Genomic DNA, 23,080 nt, shown 5'->3' with positions numbered 1-23,080 from the left:
TAATTTCTACAGTATATTAAAATAGTTGTTACAAAGTTGTTATGTTTTCATTAAGCTGCTTAGCTCCATATGAATAGATTTCAGCAGGTATTTTGCCAAGGTACCGTGAGTCTGCACCAAACCTTAAAGGATTATTTTTCAACATCATCTGTGGCATGCTGGCTATATTAACAAAATGATTTTGACTGGTTCCTCATTAAAAAACACCTTTACAGTGTCAATATTACTCTAGTTTATGGGTTAAGCATATACTCGTCTGGAAAAAAAAACACGTTTAGACATTAGGATGATTAATTCTAGAAGAATTGCTTAGAATTGCAAGGTTAACTTATTTCTATTATTATTTTTGTAAAGAAATGAAGTATGGGTAAATTTCACATGGTACATGCACAGCTATACCAGACAGTCATGTGATGTACAAATTCAACTTTATTTTACGAAATAAAACTACAAACAAAACTATGAGCCTTAAAAATAGCCTCAGTTTACCCATCCCACAGACTACTGTCTGTAAATGCATTACTGTAAAATTAGTTTTTGTCGTTTTATTGAACTAAAAAGTAGAAAATGATTGAATCTAAATAATGTTTGTGGTCATGGTTTTCGTTTAAAACCCTTATAGTCATTTAAGGCTAAGAGTCACCAGAAGAACAGGAGAGAAAGATGTAAGATTAGGCAATACCCAGATACTTGCAGATTATGTTTTCCAACACAGGAAATTCTTTTTGTGATCTCTTGCTTAACTTTTTCCCTGTTAAAAAAGTGATGAATTAAAACAAGTTAGAGAAAATCCAGATTCAGTTCATGCAATTAATATGTTAAAAGTGATAATAAGTTCAGTATAATATAAGTAAGTGTCATTCAAATGTGATCAAGTTGGATCAGAATTATCTTATACAATCTTAAAAATAAAGGTGTATCACAATGCCATAGAAGAACCTTTTTTGTTTAAATGGTTCCATAAAGAACCTTTAACATCCGAAGAACCTTTCTGTTTCACAGCATTTTTAAAAGGTAAGAACAATATTTACTGATTGGTTCAATGTGTAACCAAAACTTGTTTTAAGCACCTTTATTTTCAAGAGTCTATAAAACACAAATTGTACGTGCAAATTCTGGTTAGAGCCAAAACAAATGATTCATTTAAAACAGTCACATGACACATATGATGGCATGCTAATAAAGCCGTGGTGTTTAAACCCGTCATGACAAGTAGACACACATCCGTAGATCGCTTCCATTATGCTTTCAGATGCAAGACAGAAAGCAATGCACATGAAATACTGAAACACTCACATGAATCAATATTGTGAGGCACAATTGTCCTGCCATCTGTGCGATGCCTGTGTTTCAGTATGTAAAAGCTTGTGGAAGTCTTGTCACCATTGTATAGGCCTGTTTGGCACAACTGCAGGCCACATGAAGTCATGCTTGAATGTTGCCATTGAGGATGTGTCATGATTCTTTGGGTCTATTGAGCCGTGAGATTTAACCGCAATTATGTAAAGAAATATCATGCAAAGTAATATTGGAGCCACTTCGTACATGCATCTTTCCAAAAAGAGAATTATTCATTAAGATCCATCTATCCATCCAAGTATTATTCGAAGTATTATAAAAGGGACAAAATAGCATTGACAATATAACTTTTTTACTCAAAAACGACAATAGAACTCATAATAATTCAACATTTTTGACACACTAGAAGTGTCGCAAAGCATCGCTAGAAATGCCTTGTTGTTAAGGGTGTTATGTTGTCTTGTTGAAGTAAATTGTTAAAAAATTGGCCTTTCTCATTTTATAACAATTTCATGAAAATGATTTATTTGGTGATATATTTGGTCATCTCAAAAAAGTACAGTAAGAATACTAGCCGTAGTGTCACTGAGTTGTTTTAAAATGTCTTATAATTATAATTCTGTTATCAAACTGTCACTGCTATTGCTTTAGGAGGATCTGTTTATAAGTGTGCTAGTGTGTGCTCCTAAAAAAACCAAAAACATTAAAGAACAGATGATCAGTTCCCAGCTACATCACTGCTCTGCTTTTATCAAGCGTCCGGTGTCTCAATAATAAATAAACCCCTGCTCCTAAAAATATGATCGATTTTCTTTGAATGGGCTTTTAAATAAAGCAAGGCATCCTCTGCCCATAACAGAATCTATTGTGAGTCCATGGATACAAAATGTTCAGTTGTTTTTCACTTCAAATTGAATTCGCTGCCAGTAGTAATCAGTGCAGTGGTACAGCCATTAAAAGCTTAAATCTCCACAAGGGAAAAAAATATTACTTCTAATTAACCAGTAATATGGAGTTTATTCAGACCCAAAACTTACGCGCATGAAAACCACACACGCACGCGTGATTTAAGAACGCAGAACAGTTCCACGAGTGTAAACACGTGTGTTTCTGTCAAACTTTTATTCAATGTATAGTTTTAAAAAGCTTATTAAGCTCTTTAAAAAAACATTTACAATTATGAATTATAGTGGTATAGAATGGTTAGTGCATCAGTGCGTTGTTGTGTAATGTTATGTTGCGAGCTGGGTTTTGTGGGCCACTCCTGCTGAAGAAGTCCTAATCTGAAACCTATTCCACAACATAGTTTAACCATCTCCAACACTCATTTCATGCAGATTTAATGCCTATTCATTAATTCCAGGCAATTCCGACATGCTCTAGTTACCTAATCTCAAATCCTGACTTTTTCTGGGTATAAGAAGAACCTGAGCAGTCTGTATCGTGTGTGAGGCGATTCTGTAGTTTTTTACAGTGTATACTGTTACTGTAAAAACCTAAGAGCGGAACAAAACTCAAGAAATGTGGTACTTTAGAATATGTTTACCTATTTTCTCAATATCTCTAATTCAGAAAAATATTGTATTTAAATGCTAGCGTTTTGTTTTAATTCCTCTAATACACACATGATGGTAATATTAAGAACGGGAATTAAATTCAAATCTATTTAAATATTTTAAACCTTTGCTGTGATCTGCTGCGAGACAACAAGTCATCTAAAGAAAAGTATATTTTTGGACTGCCATATCCAAGATTCTAATGTGATTTACATGAAAATTTTTGAAGGAAATGTTGGGTTTCATCGCAAGCATATATAGTCTTGAGATATTAAATAATTAAAAGCAATTCTCACATTTCTCCTGGCATCCTAGAATAATAATGTCTATTCATAATTTACATATATACATAAAACATGTTGAAGACTTGCATATTGAGGAGTCAAAATCCCAAAACATATTTAAAGTTACATTAACTTTTCTCAGTTTAGAAAGTCATATCAAGATTCTGAAACAAGAGGATAAAATATAACGGTACAGAGAAATATTGTCTGATTTAGGTGAAACACTATATGCATATGGAGAGCCCAGGTGATGCATCTTACCAGTTTTCTTGGGCATTCGGGTAAATGTTCCTTTCAGAGTTCGGCAGTGGGAGTTGTCACCCCCACAGACTCCACATGTATCCTCCACTTTATTGGAACCAATTTCCCTGTCACAGCCTACTTTCTGAGACACAAAGAAAAGACATCCACTAAGACATTACAGATAGGGTTTATCTCAAGCTTTCATCACTATTAATGTCTGCTTCTGATATCATGAAACTATGCCTTCTTTTGAAAGTATTTTCCCACATTGCCCATGTTTGGACACTCCAAAAGTATAATCCTTTAAAAAAATGGTCACCAGAAATTGGATGTTTTGTTCTTGTACAGTCCTTGACATTGACAAATGTGAGATACATTGGAACAGTTTGCTGAACAAAACTTTTTCAAAGGTGTTAGACATCAGCAAATAAATCCAAAAGCCTCTGTAAAGTAGCCGACACTCCATCAATCACTTCCCGCAAAAGCAAATCACTATTCACTGTCCATCCCATCTACAAAAATCAATGTACTTCTATCAGCCCCCTCCACAGAGATCCATTCCTCAAACAATATTCATTCTGAAGTGAAACTCATCCTGTATACGATGCACTGTCAGCCTGTGGTTGCTCAGTGACAAACTATGAACCCGACTTACTATTCAACAGAAGTATTTTAAGATAAAAGTTAATTCAATGCAAACGACATTGACTGTAATATTGCTAAAGGCAGCTACTCTAAAGTAGTCGCTTTTATGCAGCAGACTTTGAAGACAAAGTTTTGTTTAATAGCTTACCACACACTCCCCACGCACACAGATGCTGTACGGGTCTTTGTACGAGCACTTTGTCCCATCATGCACCAACTGCTTCATGTAAGCCACATCACCTGTTTCTTTAGAGTTGCAATAAAGATGACACCTTTTGTGGGCTGAAAAAAAAGACATTTGATAAAACAATACGATTAACTGAAAGAAATATCACATATTATAACCTTAACTGTCAATAATTAACAATAATAAATTTAACAGAACTTCTACCACAGGGCTGTTGAATGCTTCATTCCGATTGGAATGAAAAAAAGCGTTTGAGATAAAAATGGACTCAAATACGGCATCTTAAACAAATGAATAAAAACAAGCTCAAATATTTATTTTCAATTGTACAGCAGGTATCAAAAACCGTATCCACGTTTCGGGACGTTTCAGTGGCTTTTGTGCCGAGCAATTTCGTCAGGTTTTCAAAATCAAATTTCACATACAGTAACTGCATAGAGGTATAAATAAGCTATGAATAGGCCACTGCATGAATGGAGCTGGTACGAAAACATGTGAAACAACTACTGTAGGTACAAATTGGTGCTTACAAAGCTTGCACATATTGAGGTTCAAAACAGGTTTGAAAGCACTTAGAGCGCCGTTAAGATCTTATGGCTTCTTGTGCCATACATGTCCTGTACTTGGCAACTACTAGAGAAAAGGGCTTGTTCAAAACTGAAACGAAAGTGAATGTGATTCTCCCAGAGGGGCAAGTGCTTGTTGACAGCATTGCTTGACCATGCTGATTTGGCAGCATGCTTCTCTAAGAAACAGACAGCGCTGCATTTTGTACGAGTGTACAAGTATACCGCTACTGTGCTTCTGAAACTTTTTCTCTCCATATTTCGGGATTTAAATTTTTTGTCATAAATCATTATTATCAGTCACCCTTTATGTTTGACAATGGGATTTGGAAGTATCAAACCATTAAACAGTGCTCGTTCCAAATATGCTGCTTTACAATGTTAAAAAAACTCACCGTCTGGGTGCTCATAGGGAAGCCAGTGGTGTTTGGTGTTCTGGTATTCAAAGTGAGAGTTGCGATGCTGACACTGCTGAGCTCTGAAGTCCTCAAAGTGTTTGGGACAATCATCTGTGTTGCACAGCTGGTACTCATAGTTCACCCCTGGACAATCCTGACCTCCGTTAGATGGACTACGGAACAGATCGTACCAAAGCAAATGATAACATATCAGTCCTTGAATACTGACAAGTCAGTGTACAAAAACGATGATCCAAGCAAAGTGGTTCTAAAAGCTCTTTTTTCACCAAATCAAATATTTGTTTCCAAATTTAAACAAACTAAAACTTATTTGTACGGATGGATTTGCTTTTAACAACATTGAAAATTTCTGCAGCTTTCATCAGCAGCCCCACTCTGTTTTTCTGTTCATAAAGACTTCTTGTGAGTGCAAGCATGAGTTCCTGAGACTGTGTGTAATGTGATTCTCCATTGTGTGGATGTGTGGCTCAATATAAACAACCAAAATAGTCAAAAGTTTTACATGGTTTATTAAGCAATGTCTCGCGGTCCGGAAGGGACGAAGTAAAGGTCCGGATCCGGAACGTGGTCCGCCAATTGATCTGCTGACTTCTCTATGATTTAGTTGGGTTTTTTTTCTTTCTCGGTCACTGAACCGATCAACACATGTGCTTCACCAGGGTATCCAGTAGGTTAAATATAATGCTTCTGCGATATCCTCTTCATGCATGTTCATTATTCAGAATCACTATGAATACAGAAGATAACATACACAGGGTTGTTGCACTGGCGGGTTCTGAAGCGCACACCCGTCCCACAGGAACGAGAACAGGAGCCAAACTTGCTCCAGTCACCCCAGACCCCATCTTGCTTCACTTGGTTGGCATTCTTCCACATGCAATGACCTTTGTAGCACCACTAAAAGGAGAAGAAGTCAGAATCAGTGCATTTGCTGCCTTTGGGAGCTATTTCTACATGATGACCCAAATCCTTCTGTAAGTGTAACCTGATGTAGTCTGGTTGGTTCAGCCAATGTTTCTGTTATAATGAACTAACTGACAGACTAAACAAATCAGTCATTTAGATTAAGCACATGTTTGCTTTCCTGACAAAACATTTTAAGAACGACAAAAGACCAGATGAGAACAGGCATAAATAAGCAGACATGGGCAATTACCTTGCCAGGTGCACATTCAGTTCCATCCAATGGAGGTCCCTTTTTGGTTTTGCAGAAATATGGGTTATCTGGATGACTACACCACAGCTGCTTGCATGGATCAAATGTGCGAAACTAAAAGGAAAGAAAAGTAGCCAGGGTTGGATGGTTGGTATATTTGGTAGAAAATGTGAGAATTCAATGTTGGGGCAAATTTTAAAGAATTCTGAGCTTCTGCCCCCAGCTTTACTATTCTGTGCTCTTTAGAACATACTTGAGTCAGATTGACTAAAAGAGTAATGAATTGATTTTCCTTCTTGACAATGCGAGCTCTACTCGAGTCAGTGGTCCTGCTCCACATCCAGGAAATGATAGAAAGATAGAAAGGACAAGTATTTGTTTCGTGTTTACAGCAAATGACACATTGTGGAGATGATTTGGGTGAGATAGCTTTATCCTCTGGAGCTGGACAGCTGGACTTACTGTATATTGATTGCTTCTTTTACTTTTCATCAAGCACAGTATGAGCGAGAGGACTATTGATGACAATGCTAAGGTCTGAAAATCCAGGTATTTGCAGGATATGCTTATTTAAAAACACATACGATGCAAACAAACAATAAAAAAGGCAGCATGGAACGTAAGTCTGTGCGAGGACATTAATGAATGGCAGGTGATACCCGAGGTTTATCCTTCTGCTGTGCTTTACCAAAACACTGCTGCTTATTTCCGGCGCAGTGCTGAGCAGTAAAGGCTCAGACAGTCTCTCTAAGTGATACTTTATCCAAAAATTTACATTTTGTCATCATTTATTCACCCTCATGTAATTTCAAACCTTTATCAATGACTTTGTTCTATTGAACACAGAGAAATATATTTTGAAGAATGTTCGTAATTTTCAGTTCCGGGACATCATTGACTAGCATAGTAGGAAGAATTAAATGGTAGTCAAAGGTGCCCGAGAACAAATTGTTTCCCTAAATTCGTCAAAATATCTCATTATGTGTTCAACAGAACAAAAAAATACATTTATTTTCCTACTATGGTAGTGGATGATGTCACAGAACTGAAAATTACGAACATTCTTCAAAAATGTAAGAAATGTAAGCTTTAGCACAAGTTCTGCCAGGAAGACTCAATGGTACGTCAATCATGACGTATAAACCTAACCAGTCATCATCAAACACCTGGAGTATATATAATCGCTACTTACTCTCTGTTTGTGTTTGCAGATGAAGCCGCTGATATTCACCCCCATCCTCCCAGGATGGTCCCTGTCCAGTAACCCTGTCTCCTACCACCACTTTCAGGCAGGAAGTGCAAGAATCCGTGCCCCTCTGGATGCGAGTTATGGACGAGGCCAACGCCAAAGAACTTTATGTTATAATATCTCTTGCTGGTCAGCTGATTAATAAATGTTCATTGTCACTCATCTTGCCTCCCAAGTCTTTCTGGTAGAACAGAAAATGGCTAACATCCTTCCAAATATTCATCGGAACAAAGAAATGTATACAGGTTTGAAACAAACTGAGGGTGAGTAAATGATGACAGATTTTTGGATGAACTATCCCTTTAATAAATGAACTCAAGCAACGCAACAATCTGAAGGCAAAGCCGAGAAGAAGAATCTTTGTGAAAAAGCACTACCACCTAACCTCTTTAACAAGTACCTTGGCAAGTGGTTAGTATAAAGGATATCAGACCTCTTTAGGTCTGTCACTGGGATGTCAAATCACATTTACTTTATGCACTGCATTTTGGGTGAGGTTAAGATGACTTTTATTTTTCAACCCAAAATGTTTGTGTTCGGGAAAGAGCTGAAAATCCCTAAAAAAAAAATTGTGCTGGAAGCTCCACAGAGAGTTACCCTGAAAACGGGAAAATCAACAAATAGCACCATTGCAATCTAACTGTTACTATTGATGCTGACAGTGGGGTGTTATTGTTCATGTCTTCAGAGAGCCAACCATTAAGACCATGATCGGTGGGTCAAAGAAAATTGTATGGGGTTGTGGGGTTTTGCCTGAGCTCTGTCGCAACAGCTTGGCACAAGAGTGTTTTGGCCTGACAGAAAGGTTTGTAAGATCACAGCATGTTCTTCTTGTTTGCTAGTGTTACAGCCTTTGATGACAGAACACCAAACACATTGCCATCTGCTGCTTCCCACTTTCAGGTCATAAACCAGGTGTGAAACTCCTTTCCCCTGACACTGTATCTGAGACTGGGATTTTGCACCACAAGGTATTACTTGAAAAGTGTTCAAGACTGAGTTAAAATGATAAAACATAAACGGTTCTGTATATGAGCAAAAAAAAGGTCAAAAATGACTTCTGATATGTTATTATAGACGTCTGCCTTAAATGTGACTCCTCACATTTGGCAGAGAAATATTTAAAAAAGAATGAAGTATTATAGTTTGAAGCCTTTTCACATCAACAAGGCATTTGCTGAAATAGGTTTGACTTTGAAGACTGCCTCTTTGGTGTTGCTTAATGACTGATGCTCAGCAGATCTGTCAGAGAAGAACACACCCTCCAGCTGAACTTACTGATGTACAGATTTTGTATCCCACACCAAAATCAAAACGGCACTGCTCATCCATGGAGTAATTGATGCCTGGAAGTTCAGGAAGCTGGGGCCAGTCATGTTTGAATGGGTCATCCAGAAGGCAGTCATATGAACTGTGAAAATCAAACAAAAGATACCTTTAAACCACAGTATTGAACTAAAAAAATACCCTTTTATCACTGTTTAAAATCTTTGAATCGTTAACATCTTAAGCCAAGTTCACATTACACAATTGTAAACATCGGCCGGTCGCTGAGCTGTGAGGTCTGGAGTCTTTACTATTAGTTGTTAATGTGTTCACATTATGTGACACTACATAAATTATCTGCAATAGGAGGTGACACACTATATCAACATACGGGGGCAGTTCCGGTGACCTCAACCCATACCTTGCTGTCATTGGCTGTGGCTCGTCGCATCACTTGACATCACATGATGTCGAGTCGGACAACAGCTCCAGATATTTATCATGCTAGATATTTGTCTGCCGTCTGCGAGGCATCAGCAATGCGTCAGGGAGCCTCTTTGATGAGTCGGTTTCTAGTTAACACATAATGATTGGCGAGCGCTAATCGCGTGCTAATCGCACTAGGATTTTCCTCCGTTCACAGCCAGATCTGTCAACGAGCTCAAAGACTTGCAAATCGTGTGTGTGTGTGCGCATACCACTAAAACACTTCTATGGAACGTCTCTTGAAGTCCTGCTTGCAAATGTCTCCAGGTCTATCTGCTTGTTTTATAATCCAACTCGGGTCCAATATAAAAGCCAAAACTAACGATTCTGTTATTAGTGTTAATTGATATAACCGATCTGACCCAATCGGTCCTGTGTCATTTCCCTCGCCTTAGTAGTCTAACAAAGATTGATGTTTGCACCTGCACTAGCAGACCTCCGTTACACTTGAATCGATCTGCATGTTTTTAACTGATGAAGTGAAGTTGATGCCATTGTTACGGTACATTGCTAAAAGCCAAAGCTTATGAATACATGTGCACTGAGAGGGGGACCAACCAAACACAACAGCCTTTTTTTATATTCACCTTCACAATGGACTTTCCTGCCATCTGCCTTTTGTGCCTTGTGCAGGGAGATCACTCCCTCAAGGAACACTTGGACTACATTTCCCAGGATCCTCCAGTGCTTGTCACCTGCACCATATCTGTCATCAGTGCACCTGACTGACATCACCTCATCTTCACATGTGTGTATATTGTCTACCTTTTCTGTCAGTTATTGTCATTGTGTATGGATCCTTTCTTCTCCTATGTACCAGCTGGATTTTAAAATATGTGTTTAGTTACTCCTGACTCCTTGTGTTGGTTTATAGAGCTCGCTCTGATACAGGGACGGTATTGTGTAATGAAAACAAGAATGTTTTTTTATTTTTGTTTTGGTTCATCTGTATCATGAAATCTACATTAAACCCTCATGAGAAGAACTGTAACCATCACATTTAAGATATTTAATATCAATGCAATAGATTATTTCAAAATAAATTTTCATGTCCACACCAAGGACACCCAATGTTGACAGGCTTTCAAGCAATGGAGAGAGTCTAAACTTCAAAAGGTTCTGCTGATCTTTCCTACATATCACTGGCTAGATATCTGGAGCCAATGATGTGCTGCTCCGGGATTTCGAGGCAGAATCACCAAAAGCAAATCTGTATCTTCACTTCAAGAGATACTCTTGATGCTAAGGGTTACATAGGAAGTTGTGTTCTGAATAAAACATGTGCAAGTCAAAGGTGTCCATACACAGTAAACCCTGTACATCATCCCCATTTGCATCTGAAAAATAATTAATTTGCTTGGTGTGAATGGAAATCATAATTTCGACAAAGCTCAAAGGCTGCTCAGAATAGTGACCACTTCAAACTCAGCGAACGTTCTTCCACGTAGTAGAGTGAGAGCTACTCAACATCTCATTAATATTGGCTGCAGTAAATTGCTGGAATTAATGGGTAATTTGCATCCTATCAGACATGACCAAGATGGGATTAACCCTGACCACGGAGGCGAAAATAAATTCTTAAAGTGGCACTAGATGTCCTATGAACTGATCGAATCAATCAATGAGAGCTCAATCAAATAAATGACCTTAAATTTAGTGCTTTATGACAGAAATCCATGCCAGAACCTCAGATTAGAATGGGCATAATGTGACTCCGGTGAGAGTGTAATCTTGTTATTGGATCCCTTCTCGTTAATTGCTGTTTTTTTGATAACTGACACATTATTTAAATCTTTTTGGAATATATATTATAAAAATAAAAACTATAAAATGTCTAAATGCAAAACACATTTTATCTGTTTTAGGTGGATTGTTAAACATACTGTGAATGGCAAAAAGTAGTTTCTTTTTATTTATGGTTCTCTTGAATCCTTGATTATGATTGGGCAGTTGCAACATTCCAAGGTATGTTATTGCCAGATAACAATCACCTAATACAAAGAACATATGGTCATCGGGGAACTATGAGTCACATTGACCTTACAAATAATTAATTTACAAAAAATAACTACGGCCAATTAACATATATTCGTTTATTATTCAAAGTGATTAAATTCAAATGCGTCTTTGTCTTGCTTGAACTTCTTCTATTCTTCTATTCTTTACAGAAGGTGTGCACTTGTTATAATAAGTGGGATAATATACATTCAGCTGAACTGAACATTGTAACAGGCTTTTCAAATATGTGACCCAGTTAGTGAAAACCAGTTTCAAAATGTAATTATGAGATAATAAACATCTCATTGAACATATCATTGTAGATGAATCCCATCTTGCCCTCTAAGTCTTGTAAAATCACATAAAGCTTGGTAGGCAAGGCGTATCTGGCTGCAGGTCAGACTGGTGCTCTCCTGTATAGGGTTGGGTACCGAAACCCGGTGCCAATATGGATCGGAGCGCGCATGACCCAGGGATTCATCATATTGAAAGACAGTTTTAGTGCGCGCTCTAACCTTCCTCCATCTCGGCGAGTTCAGCATTCTTTACCGGGTACAGTCTTTAAATTTAACCATCACATAGACAAGTTTTAAAGTGAAACCATTTTAAAAGTATCCGTTTGGCACCAATATCGGAAAAAAAACGATACCCAACCATATTCCTGGATTCCCTTTTGATCTGGAGATAAAGCGCTTATTTTAGTGTCTCACCCCTCAGCCTGTTTGACCTGTTGAATCTTTCATTCCATCTGCATATATCCCTGTCACTTATACCGATCTACTGGACAGGTCAGCTCTCTATTGAATGTCAAGAGAATGATATCTCTTTCAGTTCATTTGCCAGAGGGGCGTCTTCTGCCAACTGTATCCCCATGGTTCCCAAGCACTATAGAGAAACCCTACAGAATCCAATTTGCCTCTCATCCTCCCCGCTTTGTTGGTGTACTACAAACTGTGGTTCACACAGAGCAGCGACATTTTTGGTCACAAAGGGGCAAAAGAACATTTGCACCTCCCAAAGAGGGAATCAGGCTTCTACACTTCATGATCCTCTCAACGGAAAACATGCTGTGTTCAATTTTGGATGCGTGGCCTGGATCATAGCCTACTCTGCGGACAATTCTGAGCAAACTATGTCTCAAATCCAATTTAAGTATTAGTTTGTTACAGTTAATCTGGAGGTTGCATATTTTCACACTGAACTTTTGTCAGAACACTGGTAGTTTCAGTACTGAGTATTTATTTTCAGTTTGGCTTTATCCAAATGCACTTTTACAAAGGGGATGGATGCAGCTCTGGCTGCTATCTCCATCATAAAGAACTACTTTTTTCAGGGGTACTATGGGATTCAACCATGATGGAGGCATGACTCTGTTCTGCAGATTTGATCTTTTCCACTGTGGGTGGCCTCAGGTCAGGACAAGATCTCTCAGTCTTACCAATTCAGAGGCTTTTAGGTCTCCTGGCAGCGTCTAATGTTATATCAATTGGCCTACTGCACATAAGACTATTTTAGTTGTAGCTCAAGATTGGGTTTAATCTCTTGAACCACCCATCATCCCAGTTTCTCACATTTGGATCCCACAGGCTGTCATCACAAAACTCTTACCTTCATGGGCTGAGATGCAGTTCTCAATGGCCATCCAGCTTGTGGCTACTAAAAGGACAATCATCTTTAATGGTAAATAAACTTCCTAAAGATGAGAGGGATCGATCTTGCCTCTAAAAATAAGTAAATTAAAATATATTTTAAAAGTAATTTTCTCTGACCTGTGTGTGACTTTAATTTACTTTAAGTCGGCTGGACCTGACAACACAACAGGTCTCCAGTCATACCACAGGCCACTAGGCCTATTTATAATCAAGTAACCTGTGATAAATATTTATCATAAGTGCCTAGACACCATTTCATTAAAAATGAACATAGCCTCGAGACCTTTCTTTTCATAGGAATAAAACATATAGTAGAGAGATGACATATATGAAAACTGTAAACTTCATTTGTTTACCTCACTTGTAAATCCCTTTGGATTAAAGCGTCTGCTAAATGACTAAATGTAATGTAAACTCACTGAATGTATCTCTTCAGTTCTTGCCCACTGCACATAGACCAATGGTAGCGATGGAAAGCTGCTTGCACCAGAGGCGCCATGACACTGCCCATGGCTGTCTCGTCTCCACAACGGTTTCCCTGACCATCATGTTCCATTCCAAGCCTATAGACAAGAAACAATTACAGAAAGTAAAAGCAATCTTAGTTCAGCACTTCCCAAGGGATTATGTTTCCTACTATAATTAGCTTTCTGACAAAAGTAATGAATTGTGGTACAAAACTTTTTACCGTTGTTTTAGTCTAGAAATGAACAGAAAGTTTTTCATTTTTAAATAAAAAATGTTTTGTCAAAATGAAAATACAATTCAAATTGAATATAAAACAAACGATTCTGCTTTATATTGGGTCACTGGTCACACAAACAAATTTGTGACATTGAGCATGAGAACTCTTTTTTTTTAACAAAGGTAAGATTTTCTGACTTTCATTATAGCAAGACGCTCTTTGATGCATTCTCAAATTGCAAATTTCACATACTACAAATCAGAGGCGGACGAAGTACACAACTTCCTTACTTGAGTGAAAGCACAGACACTGGTCAAATATTACTCTACTGCGAGTAAAAGTTGTACAGACAGATTCTTATTTAAGCAAAATTACAGAAGTACGTGCCTTTAAAAGTACTCAAGTATTAAAAGTAAATTTGCTTTATGTCAGTAGTTGATTGTTTTATTGTCGTACGCCTCTGAAGCAACCTATTGAATACACTGAGTAGCTCACGGCATCAGTGGTATTAAATGAGTAGTTCACTTCAAAATGTGCCCCCATTGACTGTTCATCGTTGCTCATATTTATACCAACTATTGAAAGCCAATGGGGAAGTCAAATTTTAAACTGAGCTACTCCTTTTAGAGCTTTATATGTTTGGCATACAGTATGTTTGTTTATTTTAAATGTAATTGCCTTTTTTTACTATAATTCTGGATTACCACTTTCATAAAATGTTGATTTTTTATCCTGAAACCTGTCTCTCTGAGCAGTATCGTTACAGAAGACTTTTCCGCTATCTGGCAGAAAGAAGCATCCATATATGTCAAGATAATCATTCATTCAATGGCAATGGCAATGGCAATTTATTTATATAGCACTATTTACTACAACCAGAGTTGACAAATGTGCTTTACAATACAATAACTAAAAACAACAGTAGCACACAAGAGTAAAACAAAAATACATTTTGACATTCACCAAAATAATCATAAACACGCTGCAAAAAAAAAAAAGAACAGTGCTTCAACCAGGATAAAATGCCTCATCGAACAGATAGGTTTTTAGTTTAGACTTAAAAATAGCCACAGATGATGCCATTCTAATAGGCAAGGGCAAATCATTCCAGAGTCTAGGCACAGCTGTAGCAAAAGCGCGATCACCCCTGCACTTCCGCCTCATCTTGGGAATAAACAAAAGTCTCTGGTTAGAGGACCGAAGAGATCTGTTTACATTATGCTCAATCAATAAGTCAGAGATATATGGAGGAGCCATACCATTTAGTGACTTGTAGACAATAAGTACAATTTTAAAATCTACTCTGAACCGCACAGGCAGCCAATGTAAAGACTGTAGAAGCCGGAGTAATATGATCCCGTTTATGACTCCTGGTCAGAAGTCTAGCTGCCGCATTTTGAACCAGTTGTAATCGGGATAAAGCTGTTTGACTAATCCAAGTATAGAGTGAGTTACAGTAATCTAGTTTAGAAGTAATAAAAGCATGAATCACTTTCTCAAGATTTTTAAAAGAAAGAAAAGACTTAGCTTTAGACAGGAGCCGCAACTGGAAAAAAGAAGATTTGACCACAGAATTGATCTGCAAATCAAACTTCAGATGTTCAAGGAATACACTAGAGATTAACAATACCTTGCTAACCTTCCAGACCCCCGTGATTATGCTCTAATAGACATGTATTGCTGTGGAATCAATGAACATTATCAGTTTAAACAAATCTGTGAGGCTCTCGAGGGTCTCAGCCGAGAAAGGAATTTTGAGTGTGTTTCAAGCTCCCGTGTCCACAGACCTTGGCCCATCACAGTTTCCAGCATGTCCAGCTCTGTTGAATGCAAGTCCAGTTCTCTCGGCACCTTCCAGTCCAGTGTTCCCAATACCACAGCCTCCAGCCATCATGGCCGTCAACCCATGAGTCTGCTCCTATGCTCTCTGCCATGGCCAAGATGTATTCCCCTGAGCTTCCTATGCTACCTGCAATGCCTAAGATGGCCATCCTGTACTCCCTTCCTTATCAAGATGGCCACCCAAGATGCATCAGACCAGTTCTTCCCTGGTCACCACCTTTGCCCTTGTCTTCATCACCTCCAGGTCCTGGTGCTCTTCTGCTCTGCCGGTTCTGCCCCGGTGCTCTCCGGCTCCGCCCTAACGTTCTCTTGCTCCCCCTGGTGCTCTCCTGCCCTGCTGGCACTGCCCTGGCTCCCTGCTCAGCCTCACTCCACCTCAATCTATTACACGGGCCTGGTGCTAAATTCCTTCCCCTGTTAAGCTCCCGCACCACCTCCCCCCTGGACTTGGAGGGGGGACTATGTGACGATCACCAGTAGTTTATTAGCCCCGTTATAGACCCTGTTCATTCAATCAGTCATGGCAGAGGTCGTGTATGTGTATGTTCACTGCATTACTTGGTTTGCCTTTTTCCTGGATTACCCTGTTTGCATGTGTTTTTTAACCTCTTACCTGTCTTTGATTTTGAATTACCCCTGCTCCAGATTACATGATATTAGCCCAATCTGGAAAATTTGTATGTTGTAGGTTGTCATTGTGATCGACAATCAACACCGCATATGTGACACTTCACAACGTCCCATCAGAAAGACTATTGATAGGATCACAGATGCTCTTCCGTGCACAGCTTTCAAACATGACAAAACGAAAGAGAAACCATGATATTTTAACAACAATGTGGAACTATCCAATGAAGGAAAGGTTTGTGAGTTATGGCAACAATACTTCTGCCTTAATGTTGTTTCCTGTGTCAAATCACTCTATACCTTTTAATATCTTATGAAAAATTATAATACACACATTTGATCAATAGCACTATGAATATGATAATCAAATCAATAATTAGTTAGTTAGTTTGTAGACGCACATATTATTTAAATATGCAATGATACCACATATTCTACATGCAGAATTTCCTTTTTTTACTTTTGTCATTACTTTGTGTATGCTTGACTTCGTATTAAGGTATAAAGTATTCTACCTAGCGGATACTCTTGGGTCTTGGTAGGTTAGAATATTATTAAATTAATTTCACTGTTGAATGATAACCCCAAAAGATTTCCAAGTTCACTTGTTTGAGGGCCAGAAATTCGCATACTGTAGAAAAAGTACATTCACCTTGACAAAGTTAGTTACGAAAAACTAAAACTTTACAATTCAAATTCAGTACTTACAATTTGCATTTTATGAATTCAAATAAGACATTACCGCAAGAAACGTTGGAAATTGTGAATGACAGAAACTTTTTAACAAACGCAAATGACAAGCTTCAGGAATATTCAATTCACAAAATGACTAAAGAGCCCCTGGCCAGGTTAAAAAACCTACACATGTCCTGTCTCATGGGCTACTACAAAGGCAGAAGAGAAGCCATCTTCATGATTGAGGGTGCAGCTGCGGACCGGGTGGCACATCCCAGTGACAGGAGCATATCCTGAGAGAGTGATAGAGACAGACAGAAAGAATAAACAAGTTACTATGGATCATCTATTTTGTCATAACAGTGAGAGGTCTTCCCAGTGACTTTACTGACAGCTGGCTGGTGATTTCCAATATGTTAAGCAGAGTGATGCAAACAGCACAGGTTACTTTGCAGAGAGCTGTCCATCAGAATTATGGACAAAGTGTCAACCTATCATCTGTTGACCTTAAACAACATACATATTTGCAGTGTTTTGATTAAATAATACTCAATAAGATTTATGGATCTGGCTTTTGCAGAGCAAGCCCACAAACCAGATTTTTTTAAGTGGGCCACAAAACATGTTTATAGATCCCTCACATACCCTGATTGTCCCCACTGATAACTGTCAGACTCTAGTCAAGTCAACGTACATTGCCCTGTCCACCCTGAAAAAAATTTTCCTACGTTCCACTGAACATTTGTGACCCTGGACATCAAAACCAGTCTTAAGGCTCAATTTTTTGAAATTGAGAGATTTACATCATTTGAAAGCTGAGTAATTAATTTTTCTATTGATGTATGAGTTGTTAGGATATGATAATATCCGGCGATGATTAGCCGCATAAAACTCTGGAATCTTGGGGTGCAAAATAATTAAAATATTGAGAAAATTGCCTGTGAAGTTGTTAATAAGAGGCACAGTTACTGGCCCTCCACTGTGTTTAGCATAGGAAATTTACAAAATATCTTCATGGAATCTTTACTTAATATCCTAATGATTTTTGGCATTAAAGTAAAAGCGATAATTTTGACTCATTCTTTTTTTTTTAAATACTATAGTATTTACTATGTAGTATATATAGTATAGTACTTTATACTAATAGTATTTTTGTCTTTTCCCGTAAAATGTTCCCGTGCTACTTGCTACGTGCTACCGGTCACATTTGGCATCACATTGCCCCAAAGGTTATTATACAAATGTTAGCTTTTTAAGCTCTATACAAAGAACTCCATGCTCTGTTAAAAAAATGCTGTGTTTATTGTGACTCATTTCAGGCCAGAGGGACTTTAGCTAGCTATGGTTTTTTAATCACAAGCTCAATGCAACTCTTTCTAAAAGAAAAAAACATCCATTGATGCATGCCAACAAATTATGAAATATGGATCACTGAAGTTTTCAGCTCTAAAGCTATATTTATATTTGCTCTCAAAAGCCGTAAACCGACAGAGCACATCAGCACCGATTAGCTCAGTATTGCCCCTGGCAGGATCTGTATGCATAAAGGCCAAACAGCTCTTTTCACTATTAACATGGGATGTAACAATATACAGTGGCATGATAAGGCAAATCTGAGAGTAGCGGTGACAGCGTAAACACTTCATGCTGAGATCAGGGCTCTTCTCTGGAAGTGCTTGAGTTTTCCTGTCAGATTCAATAGATGTTAAATGTGCTGCGTGTGAGTTCTTTGTCAGAGCTGAAGGAAAGATACTCTCTGAGGACAGTTGCTTCAGGGGCCCATTGAAGCCTTAAACAACAAAGTCCTTACTTTCATTGTGCTTGTTTAATTGTGCTATTATCTATCTCTGCTATTCTTTACCAAGCAGTGCACCTCCTTACACATTGACAGTCTGTCTAAAGACAGGCACCGATCAGGATTCTGTCAGACTGTTATTTCTTACTGAGTCAATGTGGCACTGAGAGAAAGAGAGCGACAGAGGGGCAGACAAGAGTGTTAAAGTAAAGAACTGACCTTTTTAAGACACACACAGGAATTAAAGAACTTCAATTGTGTGTGGAAAAGCTAAAGAACATGAAAAGGTCCTGAAAGGTTTAAAGTCAACGGCATGCTAAGGAGAAAAACAAACATAACAAAGGTTGAAATGGGAATATCTCACCCTGCATGCCAGTGGGGCCAAAGCCTTGCCGAGTTAGGAAGATGGCGTGATCATGATGCTCCGAGTGCTCAGGATTGTCCTTTTGCTGCCCGAATGCCCAGCGGCACACATTCTCCAGACTTCGTGAAGGGTTGCCACGTTCAATGAGACTGATAGACTAAGACAAGGAAAATAAGAGGGTCATTACAGTTTCCTGAACACTTTTAGGAGTAATATGTCTATAAGAGTCTTAATGACTTGCATTGATCAATGTGAATCATTGTTACGTCTTATAAATAGTCGTATTGTTAATAGTACACAGCAACCAGAGTCTTTGGAGTATTCTGAGACCTTCCCTGAACTCACTATTTCACAGTTACTGTTGGCTGTTTTTGTTTGTAATTTACAGTTCATTGCAAAACAAGTATATATTTAGTGGTGAAATATTGTGTTTATGTAGTTTATTGTATGTGTAATAAGGAAGGGAACTGGCTCAAGTGTTGTCTGTAAATGTGTTAATATGGTCTTAAAAAACAGATGGCCAACCTCTGTTTGCTCAAATAATAAACATTTGCACTGCTTTTATAAATAAATACTTAACAAGATGTTCTGATATGGATATTGAGTTTTTGTAGAAACTTTGTTTTTTTAACAGGAATGTCAAGAATGTATTAATACCCATCCGATGAATGTAAAGTTATGTAAACAACAATTCAATTAGCACACTAAATATCCAGTTATGGAATATGTTTTGCACATGTTTTACTGTTTTACCAAATAATTGGATGCGTTGAAGAGATGAAATTAAACCTTCGGGGAAATGGGTCCAGTTTCAATGCCAGTCTAATGTAATAAAATATGGCAGCAATTTGTCACTCAGTATGTGTCATGAGTGAGTGACCTGTGTGCACTCTGTGAACTGTGAAGTACTGTAGCCTACTTCAGAACTGTAGCTGTAGTAGTGTAGAGTTGAAAACTGTGCAGTGCATATTGTTTTGTGAATGGACCTGAATGTAATGCATGCTCGCCAACCCATGAACAAACAATGCTACTCAAAGATAAATTATAGAGGTTTAATTTGTAAGATAATTGCTTTCGAAACTTACCTTGGCATATCCAAGCATGATCATCCTCACAAGAACAACATTAATGTGCACACCTAACGACTCATCATGGTAGATCTCATTCACCTGTATGGCAAAACGATACAAAAATGCATTAATCTCCTATCGGCAAAACAAAAACAAAACAACAAACAAAGATGTCGTCAGAAACAAAGATTTTCAGCAAGGATACAAGTTGCGTAACCCTCCTCCTAGACCTTTATGACAGCTGCTGATTTTATCAACTCCAAGAAGTGCAGAAAACAAATGACTCCGCTTCAGCACCCTCACTGTGACTGACAATGAGCAAGTAAGACCAAATCTTATTCTAAAAGAGCACAGAGATAAAGAGAGCGAGAGGAAATGGGAACTCAGACACGTAAGGGTAGCTCTGGGAGGCATATTTTAGGCATGTCATGGGGCTACGGCTGGCATGGAAAACGCAATGAAAGGTTGGCTAATGAAAAGGCTCCAGTGTTGAGCTGGTCATACAAAGACCTTTTAAAAGGTTTAGATGTTTTTCCTTCCCCGCCTAGCTAAGAGACTGCTGTGTGGATTTGGGAGGAAACGTGCAGGGTTGTGGGGTTTGCTAGTTGAATGCAGGGTGTGCATGGTGTAGTACTGTAGCAAATGTACCAAAAATGTCACAGATGCTTTATGTACGTACCCTATAGGTACTATTATATGCTAGTCAAATTGGAAGATAAATGTCTTTACACAGGTTTCACAATATAACTTGGTTTACTTGATTGAAATGAACAGTTCACTCTGAAAATAAAAATGTGTTTATCATTAACTCACCCTGATGTCATTACAAATCTGTCGTACTGTCTGTATTTTCCTAAAATTTTCCCCACTGACTTCTACTTTATATATTTATTTTTTGGATGAACTATCCCTTTAAGGCCAAAAAGTTGTTGGGGCTGTATACAATGCTTCTTAATAGTAGTTTGCCCTCTATGATTCCCTCTCTGATTGTGATTTTGACATACAAGTTATCTTAACAATGTAGGTTTACATAGTTTTAGCACCATTTAGCACTGATATGGTCTCAGGCCCCTTGGTGTTAACGCCACAACTCCTTAAAAACTCCATGCACAGCAATTTCTTTCCTAAGAATCATACAAGAGACCGAAATCCTTAATTTGACAGGCAGTAAAACAGCTCCAGGCACAAAAATCCTTTTCCCAGCACCCACAAATATTTTGAAAACTCCAAAAGCTCTATTTATATTTAGTTTTTCGATGACACTTCTTTGATTTTCCCCTCTTTCATAGAATATCATATCCATGTGCAATATTTCCCTTATCTTTCCGGACAATAACTGCACTGAACTGATGTATTATATCACTTTTTCTGTTCTATATATGTGACCGTTTAGTGTTTGGCTTGCACAGTACTTGTATTTTATCCATCTTATGTGTTTCCTTCTGCATACTTTGAATGTGTGCATGGTCTGCACTCAACTGTTCTATGTAACTAAATCCATGTTTTAGATGCAATACAGCTTGTGTAAGTCGGCTTTCTTGTTTCAGTACAGCACTGTTGGAACAACTTAAACCAACAACAACTTGGGCATACTTGGACAATAAAGCTCTCAATTCTCTATTCAGCAACTTCCAAGCTTCGTCGCATTTTGTTGCCAGTCCTCGTGCATTACTTCTTTTCTTTTATACAACAATAGATGCTCTGTTGTAACATCCACAAAAGGAAAACTTGCCTGGCTTATGTGTGCAGAAAAGTTGAGATTTAAAGCAATCCTCTCTCCAAATATCAATCACCTCCTTCTGACAACACAAAACCCCAAAACCAGACATTGTTAAAAGTTTTGTTATTTACCAGTGACAGATATCAGTTATGTATGGCACGGCACAAGGGACTTTCGGCATAACAAAAGCCAAAGCATAACAGTGAAAAACAACCACATCATAGTCAGACCAGACAAATGCACATAAGAGTGGCGTGGGACCACTTTAATTGCTCAAACAAACTAGGTGTGAAATCATGAGGGCCTAAATACACAAAGGCTGTTTCTCAATTCCAAGAACATAAAGAACGGACTTGTGGTCTCATAAAGAACGCTCTTGCGAGGTAGTGACGGAAGAATGAACTCAGAAGCATGCGCCACAATGACTTCTGGGATTTCAAGCGGGTAGGGTACACACAAATCTGCAGTCTTTGCATTCTTGATATCAACATCTGGGTACTTTCATGTATTATGTGTACTTGTGTTCTTGAGTACTGGAACCGGACTTTGACAGTTGATAATGATGTAGAACAGTGGTTCCCAAAAATGTACAGAGCAGTGGATCCCCAGGAACAGGTTTAGAACCACTGATGTAGAGCTTAACCTCGCATCATAACCAAATGCCATGCGATGAGATTCCTGCGATAAGTAATTTCTCTGTCCCTACTGAATGCGAAAAAGGGTCGGGATGCGACTTTCAATCACAAAACAGCCAATCAGAATCGTTTTTCTCTCTGCACACAACCTCCACAAGGCTGCAGCTGAAGAGTGAACAAAGGGAGATGCGTCCTGTTCTCATGACTTCAGGTATGCCTCACCGGACGCTATGCTATAATTTCTGAATCTAAACGTATGTAATCAAACTCATATAGCCTGTCTTCATCCATGTTTGCCGATTAATATTAATGAGGTGCAGAACTTACATCGAATGAGATCGTTGTGTGGGCGGAGCTGTCAGCCGCGATGTCGCAGAAATAAAAAACGTTTCTAAACGGCCGTTGCTCATCGCGCAGCCATGTCGCGGCTGGTTAGGACAAAACCTTTGATTGACGTGGAAAAGATACCTTTTATCGTGCGTCGCGTGTGGTTAGGACACGGTGTAATACTTACATTTCAGATACCAACTTATTTTCCAACCCATATGACCATGTTGTTTGTCATGGTCATTAGATTCCAATAGATTGACTGTCATGAGACTGGGTTGTAATACGAGTACCAAAGACAGTCTGATATATGTGACTATATAACCGTGAGTAG

The 23,080-nt window shown here is 38.4% G+C and overlaps 1 protein-coding gene across 1 annotated transcript in view; it reads right to left on the bottom strand.

Moving 5' to 3' along the window:
- adamts3 (ADAM metallopeptidase with thrombospondin type 1 motif, 3) overlaps positions 1-23,080 on the bottom strand; it is an 87,578-nt gene that overhangs the window by 19,501 nt on the left and 44,997 nt on the right. Inside the window, exons 6-15 of the mRNA XM_056746867.1 lie at positions 20,080-20,163; positions 18,995-19,151; positions 17,023-17,128; positions 13,426-13,569; positions 8,883-9,015; positions 6,356-6,469; positions 5,951-6,096; positions 5,176-5,351; positions 4,176-4,309; positions 3,401-3,524 (exon numbers count right to left, since the gene is read on the bottom strand). Of these exons, the coding sequence (XP_056602845.1) occupies positions 3,401-3,524; positions 4,176-4,309; positions 5,176-5,351; positions 5,951-6,096; positions 6,356-6,469; positions 8,883-9,015; positions 13,426-13,569; positions 17,023-17,128; positions 18,995-19,151; positions 20,080-20,163 (1,318 nt within the window). The remainder of the gene's footprint in view (positions 1-3,400; positions 3,525-4,175; positions 4,310-5,175; positions 5,352-5,950; positions 6,097-6,355; positions 6,470-8,882; positions 9,016-13,425; positions 13,570-17,022; positions 17,129-18,994; positions 19,152-20,079; positions 20,164-23,080) is intronic.

This window comes from Triplophysa dalaica, chromosome 4 (assembly GCF_015846415.1).
Source record: "Triplophysa dalaica isolate WHDGS20190420 chromosome 4, ASM1584641v1, whole genome shotgun sequence".
In the NCBI taxonomy this organism is placed as follows: Eukaryota; Metazoa; Chordata; class Actinopteri; order Cypriniformes; family Nemacheilidae; genus Triplophysa; species Triplophysa dalaica.
Note: the sequence above shows the minus strand (reverse complement) of the source record. Positions and strands in the feature narration are given on the sequence as shown.